A 14337-nucleotide genomic window follows, 5' to 3' on the forward strand; every position below is an offset into this window, starting at 1 on the left:
AATCCTGTCTCCAAGTCCACTCCAAATTCCTGACATTGCGAATAATTCAATGATTTGAAAAGCAAATTTTACTATAGCAATCTGACTGCAAAGCAGATATGGGCCTAGATTATAGTTGCGCTGAGATTGCAAGTCAACCAAAATGGAGACCATGTAAGACATGTTACAGACATTCTATCCAATTTTTCCATGGTTGGCTTCCTTTCATTTACCATGTTAAGAAGGCTAATCCTACTCCTTTCAAATCATTTCTACATTCAATGTCTATTATTACCTCTTTTTTGAACAGGATATGTATATACGAGAGAGAGAGAGAGAGAATAAAGAGGTAGTAACTATCTATAATTACCGCATAATCCTCTGGAAATTTTATGCGCCTAACTATGTAACGGTCGAATTCCTGCCTTAGGAAATCAAGACCACCAACATCCTCCCACTTAACATTAGGAATTGTAGAGAATCCCTCTCTTCTTGATGAGGGTTGAATCATTTTAGCTGCTTCCTGCAGATAAAACATTTTTACATTTCTTTATAAAAAAGAGAAAAAAAAATAAAGGCATGATCTAATTAAGCAAATTCATTAACAAGGGGCGTAAGTTTCATATAAAACCTTCCAAAGTAAAAGAATTACTTCTGCATAACAGACACAGAAATACACCACCTTAGTTTCAAACTATTATAAAAACATCAAGTGTAACTCTATAGTTCATGCTAGAACTTCTATAATGAGGTTTAGCTTTCTTCACCTCAAATCAGCATAGTGAATGTGAAGCTTTTCTCATCTCCTCAGGAACCAGGCTGTCTTCCACCACTTCATCAGCTGTCCTCGTCTATAGATTCTTAGAAAACTCATGCTTTCTTTTGGTCTTGATCCTCTTCAATGGGCAAGATGACAGCCTTGTTGCCCAAGGCACCAAATCTGGCTGGACCCCGCCGCGCCGGCGCGCGCGGCGAGGGGGCCCCGGCGCGCGGACGGGCCCCGGGCGCCGACGCCCGCCGGATCCCGCCGTAAGGCGGCAACGGCCGGACGGCCGTGCCGGCCGCGCGGCGCCGGCGCCCGCCGCGGCGCCCGCCCCGCGCGGCGGCGCGGCGGCCGCCTCGCGCACCCCCCCGGGGCGCCGCCGCGGGCCACCCCCGGCCGGCCGGCGCCCCACCGCTCCCCGGCCGCGGCCAACAAACCCTGGTGTAGCCCTAGCTATTTTCAAAAGATCAAAAGAGCCTTCAAGTCTAAGACCGCGTGTAAGCACAGAAAGGATCTCGCGCCTAGCATTTTCATCCGGAACACCAAGAACAATCTCACGATCAAATCGTCCAGGCCGCCGTAGTGCAGGGTCAACAGCATCAGGTCTATTGGTAGCTCCAATTACAAGGACATAACCAGGTTTGGAATCAGAGCTCTCCAAACTTGACTCTTTATCACTTGGTTGCACAAGTCGATAAGACTCATCCATACAAGTCAGTAACTGAGTGACAATTCGGCGCTCCATCTCCCTCTGCAGATTTCTCTTTTAGATGCAATAGCATCAATCTCTCAATAAATACAATTGATGGGGCAGTCTGTAAGCTTTTGAGAAGAGTTCCCTGATATTTTCTTCTGATGCACCTGAGAAATTAAAAATGAAGCTATATACTATTAACAAAAACATTGCCTGGGCAAAAGCTTCCCGTAATAACTAACGAAGTAATATCATTTATTCAAACTCTATGCAACAACTCCAGGAATCGTGCTCAGCGTAATTATCATATTCAACAAGGAAAGGTATAGAAAGAAAACAGAAGATGAATACCTGAGACACCAGAAACCACCTCGGTAGCTGAAATTTTATAGAAAGGAACACCAGTCTCATTGGCAATGGCATGGGCCAATTTGGTCTTGCCGCAGCCAGGCGGCCCATGAAGCAAAATGCCAGCCATTGGCCTGACTCCCAACCACCGTGGCAAATGTGGATGGTAAAGAGGCACAATGACTTCCATGTTCAACTCCTCAACACTCCTCCCATCCCCCCAAATCCCTGAACCTTGGCCCCTCTTTCCCTTTCACCTCCACACCATCAGCAGCGCCTACAGAAGCTGAAACCTTTGTTTCCTCTTTCAATTCAGCACTCACTTTGTTCGCATTGGTCATATCAATCTTATTCTTAAGCTTATTAGTTGCAACCTCCATTTCGATATTCTTTTCTTCAAGCTTCCATTTTGAGCCGTTGGATTGAGTGTAACCTTGTCGTAGCATTGATTTCATTAAATCAAACTTGGGCTCCTCTTTTTGGCCATAAATGGCATCTTCCGAAGTTGAAACTGCCCCATCTTCTTCTTCTTCGGATGAAGATGATGATGAAGAAGAAGAGGATGACTCCAAGTCTGACTCGGAGTTGCACTGGTGCTGACTCTGTCTCCTTTGAAGATGCAAATCCTCCAAACGCTGTAACCTTTCTTCAGTCTCATCGGTTCTCCTGGGTTTCTTCCGAGAACGTGAAGGAGGAGGAGAAGAAGAAGAAGAAGAAGGTGCAACGGCATGTTCATCACGTCCATCATCATCAAACTTGAAATCAGAAACGGAAAGAGAGGGCTTTTGGGTGTTTTTGGAACAAGGGTGAAGAGCTTGCAAGGCCTGTCGGACATTCCTGGTTAAAGGCTGTCGCTTGATGCGTCTGTAATCAGGGTAGTTAGTTTGAAGGTGCTCCACAATTTCATCGACGGTGGAGCGAGCGTTCTGCTGGCACGACTGGATTCGACGGAGGAGAATCTTTTGGTTAAGCACAAGAGAGGAGGGGCACCTTCCGCCTCCTAATCTTCTTCCCATCCTTTATCTTTCTCTTCAAAAAAAAGAACGAAAAGCGCCGCCGATAATTCCTCCTCGAAGAAGAAGGCGGTAGGAGAGGAGGCAATGAGGGAGTTAGAAATGCAATAGAGCCCAGCGTTTGGCGGCGGGCAAGGGTTTCCCGGGAAAAAAAAAAACAGAACAATTAGCGGTAATAGCCCAGTGACATGTATACAAGCCCAAGCCCAACTCTGCCCAAAAAACAAGTTGAGATTCAAGGCCCAACGGAAAAGAGGTTAGGGCAATAGAGCCCAAAGCAGCCTTAAAATCTCCCATCTAGCAGGACACTTGTCACCTTTTCCATGGCTGGATTTTTCTAGAGCTTTCATACATAATTTTTGGAGAAAAAACTAATTAATTATATTTAAATAAGAAACCAAAGTTTCATGATCCTGCTGAGAAATAAAAAAATAATTAATTATGTTTAGGTAAGAAACCAAAAGAAATGTTTGGAATGCTCCAAGTCAATTTACGTGTTCATTTTAATAATTTTGGCAAATGACAAAGAAACATTTGGGATGATCCAAGCCAAACTAATCAGTAATGATTGATGTACACCTGTTCGCTTTAATAATTTTTACAAATATCAGGTACAAAAATAAAAAAAAATAAATATTAAAAATATATTTACAAAAGTTTGACAAAGATGATTATCTCGAGATAAACGTGTTGATAAAAAAATTTTATATAATTAATCGACTATTATCTAAAATTGAGTTTAAATATTTTAATTCATATTACTTTAATAGGTTAAAGCATTGAGTTGGAATGTAGAAGAATATCTAAAAGATTTACAGTTTTAAAGAATTTGTTAATTATTGAATTCATATTTTAATCAAATTTGAAAAAAAAAAATACAGTTAAATATTTAAAATTTTTATTATATTTTTATTTAAATTTAAAATATTAAATATAAAAATATAATTAAATATCATATATAAGATTTAACATAATGATTAAATATATAAATAATTAAATAATATAAATAAAAAAGCTTTATCCTCCTTAATTTCACAATGAGTGGTTCCGATTTTATTTATCGAAGCTCACAAACTCATGTTCGTAAATGTTTTCAAGAAATGAATCATGTTTTAGTAGTGAGTTGAGGAGAAAGTGTAAAGTAAAAATAAAAAAAAATAAAAAAACAAGATAAGGAGAAATTTAAGAATTAAGATCATATTGAGTAGGGTTTAGGGATCATTTTATTATTTTTATTTATATTAATTATTACATAAAAAATTATTTTAAAGAGATCATTAAAAATATATATAGTAAATAAAAAATTTTAAAAATTCTGTGACACAGGTTGGAAGCAACACGTAAGCGAGGTTTACATTCAATTCGAACTTGCTTCTAGCACCTATAAATTCTGTCACACACGACACCGGACTCGGAGAGACTTGCCTTATTAGACGCCATGGGAGAAGAACATGTTGATCATCAGACACCATTGTTGCATAAGCAACAGCCACAGGATGCTGTCATTAACAGAACTGGTATGTCTATCGTCAACTCTTTTAGCCATGTAGCATTTCCGAGTTATTTATCTGTCGTGCCATGCCATGATTCGTCTATGACTATATTCTTGACATGGAAACCATATGGTTTGATGGTGAAGGGACTGTATGGACCGCGGTGGCACATATAATAACTGGGGTCATAGGGGCAGGGGTGCTGTCTCTGGCATGGAGCATGGCTCAACTGGGGTGGATTGCAGGACCCTTGGCTACGCTGCTCTTTGCATCTATCGTTTTCATTTCCTCTTTTCTTCTCTGGAACTGCTACAGAACTCCTGATCCTGAGCTTGGACCCGTCCGAAATCGCTCCTACATAGAGGCTGTGGACATGAATTTAGGTGAGAAAAACAGTACTTTCTCCACTCCCATGGTTTCTGCAAAAAGGTAGATTGAATTGCTCATCTCTAACAGTGAAAAACAATTGGTTGCATTTGTAATGCTGCTCCACCGTGGTTTCTGCAAGAATTTCTATTCAATCTATGAAACTAGACAATGTCTTATATCAGAAGGAAATTTAGATAGAAGAGTTTCAAAGAAGTGCAGCCATAAACCTGCATAAAGCGACTACACATTGCTTAAAGAGATAAAATCATGGATGGTCATGAAAACTTGATCCTGATGATGATGCGTGGGCCATTTGGTCAGTATAATTTATTGACCCTGTGTAATCATACTGCGTAGGTGTCCACAACTAGATCACGGAATTTCATTATCTCACGCAAGCCTTGACCTGAGTTTCCACTTGTCACCTTCTGGTGTTTGCCAATTTCTACGTTTTCCTATTTCTGATTGCCTAGCTCTATGTATGGATAAGTAATCTCCATGAAAGTCATAACAGTTTGAACTTGAAAATTGATCAGGCTATAAAAGCCAACATTAGCATAGATATGAAAACTTACAGTTTAACAAAATTCTGGATTTGATAAAGCAGTTTCATCTTCACGAGCCAGTATAAAGTAATTTTCAGATAAATCATGCACCAGAGGGCCAGTCTTATCAAACTATCGAAATCATATCTTCACCTATATTGATCTCTTGTCACCCCTTTCTGCTTTTCCCTTAACATCTAGTAATAGATATTTGCTTGCTTAATATGGATTTTCAGGGAAAAAGAATGCAAGGGTGTGCAGCATTTTCGTGCAAGTAGGCTTGTATGGTATGGGAATAGCATATACAATTACATCTGCTATTAGCATGAGGTGTGTTGTTAAGTGCCTCTTACTCCCACTGCATCATAGTTTACTAGGGGTAGTTCAGCCAAAAGGTGCTGCTGCTGCTGCTGCTACTACTAGTTTTCCTCTTTAAGAGGTATGGCTTGGGTTGTCATTGCCACTTTATAAGACCCTAACGTTCTACCTGTGAATGCAGAGCAATTCAAAAATCAAACTGTTACCACACACAAGGGCATAAGGCTGCATGTTATTATGAAGATACTTACTATATGCTAGCTTTCGGAGTTGTTCAATTAATACTGTCTCAGATACCTAATTTTCACAACATTCACTGGCTGTCGGTAGTTGCTGCAATCATGTCCTTCGCTTATGCTTTCATTGGACTTGGACTTGGCATTGCTAAAGTTATTGGTATAACAGTGAACCAGTATTGTTGGATATTTAAATTGCTCATTGCAGAATATATTGGAAGTAACTTGACAAAGATTTTATTGATGTTGATAAAATTGCAGGAAATGGTTATGTTAAGGGTACCATTCGAGGAATCTCAACATCGACTACTGCTGAGAAAATCTGGCTGGTATCTCAAGCACTTGGAGACATAGCATTTTCCTATCCATACTCCCTAATTCTTATTGAGATTCAGGTGTGACACTGTTTGATAAGAAAATGAGTTCATATTGTTGTCTGGCGTTTGATGATAGTTTAAGACTTTATGATTGCTGAACTAAACGATGATTACAATTTCAAAACTTGAAGGACACTTTAAAGTCACCTCCTCATGAAAGTCAGACCATGGAGAAAGCCTCAATAATAGCAATATCTGCTACGACTTTTTTCTACCTCTGCTGTGGAGGACTTGGATATGCAGCCTTCGGAGATGATACACCAGGGAACATCTTGACAGGTTTCGGATTCTACGAGCCATATTGGCTCATCGACTTTGCTAATGCATGCATTGTGCTTCATCTAATTGGAGGATATCAGGTACAAAAACGATATCTGTACCAGGAAGTGTTACCATATGATTTCAGCCTTATTTGTCAGGAAAATGCTTCTTTGAGCAGAAAGAGAGTTAACTTTTGTCTCTATGCTTTCTGTTGACAGCTTTACAGTCAGCCACTATTTGCAAATGTTGAAAAATGGATCTCTGGGAAATTTCCTGACAGTGGATTCATACACAAGGATTTCAACTTGAAACTCCCACTTTTACCGGCTTTTCGGTTAAATTTTCTCAGACTATGTTTCCGGACTGTTTTTGTTGCTTCTACAACAACAATTGGCATGTTATTTCCATATTTCAACCAAGTTTTGGGAGTGATAGGAGGCTTCTATTTTTGGCCTCTATCAATATATTTTCCAGTGCAGATGTACGTTAAGCAGAGAAATATCGAAGCCTGGTCAAGAAAGTGGGTGGTGCTTCAAAGTTTTAGCATTTTTTGCTTGCCCCTCACATTGTTTGCCATGGTCGGGTCGATTGAAGGGCTTATAAGTGCCAATGCCAAAATAAGTTAAGGAACTTGATCGTCTCCGGTCATGAGAAAGACAAGACACATATGCATGGAAATGCTGTTGATTTTACTTGTATCCGAAATTTATGCGACAGGCCTTGTACTTTTCAGGAGCTTGGAAAACCTGGTATTGGAGTTATAGTGTTGGAGTGAAATAAACTTCTGATATTGTCATCTTTCAGAATTCAATAGTGCATGCCACCACTGTAAGACGACAGGCATTTGCTATGTGAACCCGTAGTCTCTGGAAATGATGAAATTTCCTTGTCAACATGACGGAGACTGTGTGGATCCGCTGGTTCTCTCTTCATCAATCTCTCCTTTGGATCTTAGCAACTCCGAAAGGGTTAGTTCCTTGTGTTTCAACTTTGAAAACAGCACGAGTATAGGACATATAGTTTCAAAGTTCATCCTATGTTTCGATGGGGATACAAAGACATGTGTTGTACGTAAATTAACAGCTATACCAAGTACTTTAAAAGTTCTGACAGTTGTATCGGTAGTTAGGCAGCAGCAACAAGAAAATCCCAACAGGAACATGGATCCTTACAAACTCACTCATGACCATCCAACTCGTGGGGGTAATTTAAGATAAAGATGATGATTGTGTGCAAGAAAAGTGCTGATGAGTCACACGTGCAAGAAAACAACCTTAATCTGCAACTCTAAGGTGGTTTTGTGTGAGCAAAGCGGAAAGCCAACGAACACATGCATAACCCCAAAGGCAGTCAATATGGGGGAGAGAGAGAGAGAGAGAGTTGACCGGGTGTCTTGTGGGTGAGCTACCGGCCAATCCCTCACACGCCCAATAGCGTTGAATTCTTTAATGAAGTCATGCAGCTTTGATGGCGTTTTCCTCTTTTATTTCCTAAGTAGAGAATTTGCCATGCAATATGCAACAACGTTTGCTTGTATATATAAACAATAAACCACACACCATTTCTTTTCTCATTAAAACCATCAAATTAGAAAAGTACCCCAAAACTAATCTCACCTCCCCTTTTTTTCCTTAATTTCGAGTTAATCAAAGATTAGATAGCCCAAGCCTTTTCACTTCCATTGCTTATTCTACTCTTTTCTTCTTTGTTTTTCCCCTCCTGTTGCCAGGTCTTTAGCTTTGTTCTTAGCATTTTCTTATGGAGTATGAGTGAAGAAAACGAATAAAGAAAGAAGAAAAAAGATGGGTCGGATTCCATGCTGTGAGAAGGACAATGTGAAAAGAGGACAATGGACACCTGAGGAAGACAACAAGCTATCCTCTTACATCGCCCAACATGGCACCCGCAATTGGCGACTCATCCCCAAGAATGCTGGTCTGTTGCTTTGTTCCGATGATCGTAATTCTTAAGAGGCAATTGTGAAATCCATTGTTTTGTTAAGAAAATCTTTTACATTTCGGCAATGCCAGGTCTTCAAAGATGTGGGAAAAGCTGTAGGTTGCGATGGACTAATTACCTCCGGCCGGACCTTAAGCATGGCCAATTCTCAGAGGCGGAGGAGCAAACTATTGTCAAACTTCATTCTGTTGTTGGCAATCGGTAAACTAGAATGGTCATACCAGATATAAAGCTTGTTCACTATCTGTTTTAATCTATATAATTATACGTTCGGGTGTAGCCATTAACTCTCTGTAAATGGCATCACATTGCAGATGGTCATTGATTGCAGCCCAGTTACCTGGCCGCACTGACAATGATGTCAAAAATCATTGGAACACCAAGCTGAAGAAGAGGCTTTCAGGCATGGGAATTGATCCCGTCACCCACAAGCCTTTCTCTCACCTCATGGCTGAGATTGCCACCACACTGGCTCCGCCACAGGTAGCTCACCTAGCAGAAGCAGCGCTTGGCTGTTTCAAAGACGAAATGCTCCACCTCCTCACTAAGAAACGCATTGATTTCCAGCTTCAACAATCAAATGCCGCACCAGGAAACAACACAGTTCCTTATGTTACCAGCAAACAAGAGGAGAAAGATGATGCAGTTGAGACGATCAAACTGAATTTATCGAGAGCTATGCAAGAACCTGACATGCTACCCCTGAATAAGCCATGGGAGTCTTCTGGGGCAACATCGGCTAATTTTGCAGGGGCCTGTAGCGTTTTCCCTGTGTCTGTTACTGGATTTCAGTATGGTCCACCATCTTTTGGTAATGAAGGGGGTGGCTCACCATGGAGCCAGAGTATGTGTACTGGAAGCACATGCACAGCAGGGGAGCAAGGCAGGTCACATGAGAAATTAAAGGATGAAAACGGAGATGAATCCGAAGGTGGAAAAGAAATTAAGAATGCATCAAGCATATTCAATACAGATTGTGTTTTATGGGATATACCATCTGATGATCTTATCAATCCTATATATAGAGAAGCTTTTAACAACAAAGAATAGTATAGGCAAGAACTTCTTAGGGAAGAATGAACTTCTTAGGGAAAAGGTTATATGAGGCAATGTAAATAAAACTCATTTTATAAATTTCAATGAAACTTATAAGTAAATCATAAAATTTGTAACTGTTATTCTCAATCATTGTGTTTCCGCCAAATCTTCTCTCTCTCAAGGAACGCAATGTAGATCAAGCAAAATATGATGATGAGGAAGATGTATCTGCCAGGACCTGCCAGCATCAAACAAGAAAATGTAAAACAAAAACTAAGCATCATAATATTCAGCCCATGATAATTCATAGTTCTTTGCAGAGACCTCAAGTTGCTCTTCATTAAACGAATCCTTCTGAACGTTCCATGTATCTGCATGAGTACGCCGGAACTCAGCAACTGCTTTTGTCACAGTCAATTTTACAGGTGATGGCTCCCCACTGAAGCGAGCCAGTAATGTAACGTGATCAGGTAACCATCTGCAAAAATAACAATGTACATAAATAACATAGCAAAAAGAAACTGACTGAAGAGGTGACAAAGCAGAATAAAGAGCGCCTTTCAAAAGGAGAAGAAAAAGGAGTTCCAATGGCTTTTAGCATCTCATTTAATCCTGAAAATTTGATGGCTAGAAGTAAAAGAATTCAAATGTGTAGGAAAACTTTGAAGATAGAAGTATGATCTTGGGCTTGGCTACTAAAGCAGATAAGATTATAAATGAGAGGACTTTAGCCCAGCCTAAACAAAAATTATCTTTCCAAACTAACACGCCTGAACAATCTAAATTTCCTCGAATGACCAAGCTTCCTAGGGTCACCTTTGGATCCATTTCACAGACTCAACTATGTAGGTGAAATGCATGTCAAGGTGTCTACCTACCTATCTCAATATATTAACCCATTCAGCCTCATACTAATTTAACTTAAGGAGGTTTATGCAGTGTTTTAAATACCCAGGAAAGGATCAGCCATAAAAAAGTTTTTGAATTCTGAGACCTTGTTTCTCCACCATTTTCTTCTGTAAATATTTTCCATTTCTTCTAAAGTAACCACACTTTTCGCCCACTTTCCATCAATGTGTTTGTCAGGTTATAATACAAGGATGGCAAGTATGCATTTTTTGTGCATCATACTCATGCTCCATTGGCGATACAATTTGTGAAATTCCAATTAGTTAGGCAACTGACCTCATGCTTCAAAAAAAAAAGAAACTTTAGGAGGTAGAGTTGGTACATAGATGTTTCTGAGATATTGCTTACTTCCTTCTCAATCACATAAATATTATGAATCTTGCATAACCTAGCTTATTACTAACATTTTAACTGTTCATTACATTTAACATAGACCAACCTGGGCATATCATATGGGACTGATAACACCGAAGCTGCCAGAGCAAGTACTGCACCATGTACAGATGCCACAGAGTGTCCAGAATTTGTATTCCTGCATGCATAAGTTAAATGATCTTTAGACCAGCATAGATATTAACAACAGCAATAATTTTGAATACCAGGACCTAGTACACAAGTGAATGTGAACACCATGTACTTTAGACATAAATAAGCTATTTATTTATGAATTATGATTAAGATGCTTATTTGTATGCCTTCATCATTTATGAAGAATGGTTAAAAAATTCATTAGAAATCTGTTGCAGATGGAAGCACGTAGAGAAAGTATCTGATAATCTATATTGTGATAGTTTTTCCTTCATAGAGATGTCCAATTGAGATTGATCACAGAAACTAAATTTATCGTCACGACATTAGGAAGACTAGCATTAATTATCTCATGCATAACAGCATAAGGATATAACTTAGCAATTATCTCTAACCCCACCAAAAAGAAAAATGTGGTCTTTTCTTAGTGCTTTTTCAGCTTTTGATTTCCATTAAACAAACTGAAACTTATTAGCATCTAAAGGATATTACTTTTCATTAAATCAAGTACATAACGTTTAACGGGAACTAAAACATAGAAAAACCTTGTCTTTCTCCTTCTTTGAATGGAATTTGCCTCTATGTATGCTCTGTCACGGAAATCTCCAGCCAAATCTTCATCGCCACCCTTCAGTAGGCCAGCTAGCACCCCCGCAGCATGCTCTCTTACCTGAGCAAATTTAGCTATTTTAGTTGAAAGTAATAATATCCTACTTCCTGCCCAAGGACCTTGATCCTCAAACAGGGGCAAAAAAAAATCACTTATAAAACAATTATTTAAAAGCACATTGACTTCAATTTTGTCATTTTGTACTTCATCTCAGAGTCCAGAACAATACTGATAACTTCAGTCAGTTCCTACTCTTTTATCATAAAAATCCCACCTAATAAAGTCTATTATTAATATAGACCACACATGCCACTAGTTGATTGAAGATTTAGCCAAAAATCTACCTCCACTTGGTTGTCTTGAAGTAGCTTCTCCACTGTTTTCCAGATCTTTTGTTTGTCCCCTTTCGAGAGAATGAAGGTATGCCTGTAATAAAGCACACAACTGTATTAGAATCCATACCAAAATTTTCCAAAGCTATATGCTGGAGGTGACTCCTCCAACTAGCTTGCCAAAATAGGAAATTACCAATAGATAAATCCTTAAAGTAACACACCTGAACATAAAAGTTCGTAGATATGTTAGAGTTGCTGATCTAGTTCGCCAGTTAGGATCCTTTGCAGAAGAAAGAATAACAGAAACAGCCTTCTGGAGATGGGGTTCCAAAATGATTCTCCATTTTAGTAATTCAAATGCTGCCTTCGCTAGCGTTGACAAATCTTTGTTCGACGTTTCCTTCCAAAGGCCAAAATATCTCAGTTATAAAAGTCAGGATGGCCAAACATGATTAAATCTTAAGGAAATCAGTGACCAGAAAGCCAAAATTTAAAGATAGAGAGATAAAGAGAGTTCCAATAAGACAGCTCTATGTCAATTTCAAAAGAAGCAAGAACAGAAAAAGAGCAACTAAAGTAAACCATATTGTCAATGCTACGAAAATCTGTTTCGTCAACTGTGATTACTTCCATATTCCCATCTCTAAAATAATGATAACTTTTTCAGTATCTGGTAATGATTTTTTTTCCTTTCTCCTTCTTCTCAAACATAATAGTCAAAACCACAATTAGCTACCTGAGACTAAAGTGCTCGAGTGAGTACAAGGCAATAAAAAATAATAGCACCTAAGTAGAATCTAAGAGACATAGAAGCCAAATATTAGCTTCACATACCTGCAAGGAAATTACAGGATATAGAAGCCCCACAATCACGTCAAGCAAATATGAAGATCTTCCAGACTTCAAAGTTGATATGATAAAATGAAATAACTGCACGTTACAAATTGTGATAAGTCATCAAAGGAGATTAAAAAAAGTTAAAGAAGAATAAATTCAGAGTAATCAAGAATAACAAAGAGACTAAAAGTTCAATACAGTTTCCATCCATTTGACATCATCCTGTGAATCACCATTCTGATAACCATTTTTGGTACTTATATCTGTTGAGGTATCTAAAACATCAGACAGGCTGGAATTCTGAATGTTCACAACAAGTTTGGATGCTCTTTCTGTTAGTAGTTGAACCCAATTTTCCTCCTTAAGTTTGTTATTGATATCAGTCTTTCCCCTTTCATTCGAATGATCTTGCGAAGATGACACACGGAGCCAAATGTTAGAGCACAACACAGAAAGGGTAACCCCAATAGCTTCCCTTACCTGTCCAATACAGAATTATATGAGAGATTCATTATAAGAAAAACATCATGATATCAATATTCACATCAAAATTTGTAAGGCTATCCATCCAATATATGGAAAACAGAAGTGAGGACTATTTAGATATTCCAATGCATAGAAATTTACATATATAGATAAGAGGCAAGCTTACTTGGGCTGATGAATGGCACATATTACCCAGCAATTCATCCAGAAGTTTATTGTGCATCTGTATCTCAGGCACAGGCATTTTTTGCGGGGATAGCTCTATAAGTGCAGCAGAAATAAAAGCATACCGCTTCGCAACTACAGTTGTAGTTACAGCCGGAGGTAAAGGTGTCAACAAGCACTTCAAAATCTGTTGCCTCAGAAGGGGAACTCTTGTTCCATGCTTTCCTTTTCCTGTAACTGCATAACGTATACAAGCTGCCCACTCAGGAATGGATTCCACGGATTGAGCAAGAATAATGTTCTGCAACTGGACCATCATCCAGCTGTCCCATTCCTCTAAAAGGCCATTGACATCAGAATGTAACACTCCAGCAAACGCTTCAGCTGCAACACACTGCTTAGACCTCTCCTTGGCATTGACAAACTCCTCCAAAGTACTTTTCAGTGCAAGTAAAACCGGCATTCCACATTCTTGTATTAACCGCTTAAATATACGGGCAAAGTTTGAGTAAAAAGTATCGCTTCCTAATAAAGAGATCCAACTAGGAGTACGTGGCCATGTAGCTGAAAAGTCGAAATAAAAACGGGTGATCGATTTGTCAGCCAAGCTCTGAAAGGAAGAATTTCCATGATTTCCTCTAGAAGATGCACTCTCAGTATCAGTTATTATATGGACATGGGACAAACTATTTAAGGTCTCATTAAAAAATCCCTCTTCCTGAAATATCTCCCTTAATGCTCCTTCAAGGGATGACTTGGCATTTTCTTGTGATTTCCCAGAGAATAGTGGTCGATCATCAGCAGACATCTTATAAGGTGAATCTTTTAATAGCGTATTTAGAGCCGAGATTGCAAGTATTCTTGTCTGAGGAAGTTGACTTTTCAAGTTCTTTAGGAAGTGTCCTAGGCAGGCAAAAAATAAACAAATAAAAACTGGATTTGAAATATTCCTTCTAAAGTAATGGGAAAAGTACCAGGAGAAGTTAAGACACAATCCATTGGCCAAGAAAAACACTCACCAGCAGTTTCACTAAGGATTTTTGGTGAAAAGTTTGGGTCGTGCCTACATGACAT

General features: G+C 39.1%; 3 protein-coding genes and 1 pseudogene across 6 annotated transcripts in view; 2 read left to right on the forward strand and 2 right to left on the reverse strand.

Moving 5' to 3' along the window:
* LOC110418994 (cell division control protein 48 homolog C-like) overlaps nucleotides 1-3075 on the reverse strand; it is a 5153-nt pseudogene extending 2078 nt beyond the window's left edge. Inside the window, exons 1-5 of the transcript XR_016351393.1 lie at nucleotides 1788-3075; nucleotides 1166-1603; nucleotides 747-919; nucleotides 350-502; nucleotides 1-29 (exon numbers count right to left, since the gene is read on the reverse strand). The exon at nucleotides 1-29 is cut by the window's left edge and continues 88 nt beyond it. The product of XR_016351393.1 is annotated as a cell division control protein 48 homolog C-like (transcript). The remainder of the gene's footprint in view (nucleotides 30-349; nucleotides 503-746; nucleotides 920-1165; nucleotides 1604-1787) is intronic.
* A 768-nt stretch (nucleotides 3076-3843) lies between these two features.
* LOC110420050 (putative amino acid permease 7) lies at nucleotides 3844-8221 on the forward strand. The gene is made up of 8 exons (XM_021433207.2): nucleotides 3844-4314; nucleotides 4437-4673; nucleotides 5441-5534; nucleotides 5704-5918; nucleotides 6020-6153; nucleotides 6267-6494; nucleotides 6615-7795; nucleotides 8126-8221. The coding sequence occupies exons 1-7, from the start codon at nucleotides 4236-4238 to the stop codon at nucleotides 7020-7022; spliced, it is 1395 nt and encodes a 464-aa protein (XP_021288882.1). The 5' UTR covers nucleotides 3844-4235; the 3' UTR covers nucleotides 7023-7795; nucleotides 8126-8221.
* MYB80 (myb domain protein 103) lies at nucleotides 7942-9405 on the forward strand. Its single transcript, XM_021433208.2, has 3 exons — nucleotides 7942-8331; nucleotides 8427-8556; nucleotides 8670-9405. The coding sequence occupies exons 1-3, from the start codon at nucleotides 8199-8201 to the stop codon at nucleotides 9403-9405; spliced, it is 999 nt and encodes a 332-aa protein (XP_021288883.1). The 5' UTR covers nucleotides 7942-8198.
* Nucleotides 9276-14337, reverse strand: part of PA200 (proteasome activating protein 200) — a 14130-nt gene continuing 9068 nt past the window's right edge. For 2 of the 3 annotated variants that reach the window (XM_089783905.1, XM_089783906.1), the window contains 10 exons: nucleotides 14283-14326; nucleotides 13265-14166; nucleotides 12811-13092; nucleotides 12610-12705; nucleotides 11997-12175; nucleotides 11785-11866; nucleotides 11376-11500; nucleotides 10742-10834; nucleotides 9718-9871; nucleotides 9276-9631 (listed from right to left, as the gene is read on the reverse strand). In XM_089783905.1, the coding sequence (XP_089640031.1) occupies nucleotides 9590-9631; nucleotides 9718-9871; nucleotides 10742-10834; nucleotides 11376-11500; nucleotides 11785-11866; nucleotides 11997-12175; nucleotides 12610-12705; nucleotides 12811-13092; nucleotides 13265-14166; nucleotides 14283-14326 (1999 nt within the window). In that variant the 3' untranslated portion in view covers nucleotides 9276-9589. Of the gene's footprint in view, nucleotides 9632-9717; nucleotides 9872-10741; nucleotides 10835-11375; nucleotides 11501-11784; nucleotides 11867-11996; nucleotides 12176-12609; nucleotides 12706-12810; nucleotides 13093-13264; nucleotides 14167-14282 lie in introns of all 3 variants that reach the window. The other variant, XM_021433206.2, reaches the window with a different exon arrangement.

The sequence above is a fragment of the Theobroma umbraticum genome, unplaced genomic scaffold, assembly GCF_002168275.2.
Source record: "Theobroma umbraticum cultivar Fairchild unplaced genomic scaffold, ASM216827v3 scaffold_67.0, whole genome shotgun sequence".
NCBI lineage: Eukaryota > Viridiplantae > Streptophyta > Magnoliopsida > Malvales > Malvaceae > Theobroma > Theobroma umbraticum.

Excerpts from the sequence above, each read along its gene's own strand:
- MYB80 (XM_021433208.2), top strand. The coding sequence starts at position 8,199 with ATGGGTCGGATTCCATGCTGTGAGAAGGACAATGTGAAAAGAGGACAA. Across the intron at positions 8,332-8,426 it reads ACTCATCCCCAAGAATGCTG|GTCTTCAAAGATGTGGGAAA; the intron begins GTCTGTTGCTTT and ends CGGCAATGCCAG. Across the intron at positions 8,557-8,669 it reads CATTCTGTTGTTGGCAATCG|ATGGTCATTGATTGCAGCCC; the intron begins GTAAACTAGAAT and ends ATCACATTGCAG.
- LOC110420050 (XM_021433207.2), top strand. The coding sequence starts at position 4,236 with ATGGGAGAAGAACATGTTGATCATCAGACACCATTGTTGCATAAGCAA. Across the intron at positions 5,919-6,019 it reads TGGCATTGCTAAAGTTATTG|GAAATGGTTATGTTAAGGGT; the intron begins GTATAACAGTGA and ends ATAAAATTGCAG. Across the intron at positions 6,154-6,266 it reads TAATTCTTATTGAGATTCAG|GACACTTTAAAGTCACCTCC; the intron begins GTGTGACACTGT and ends CAAAACTTGAAG.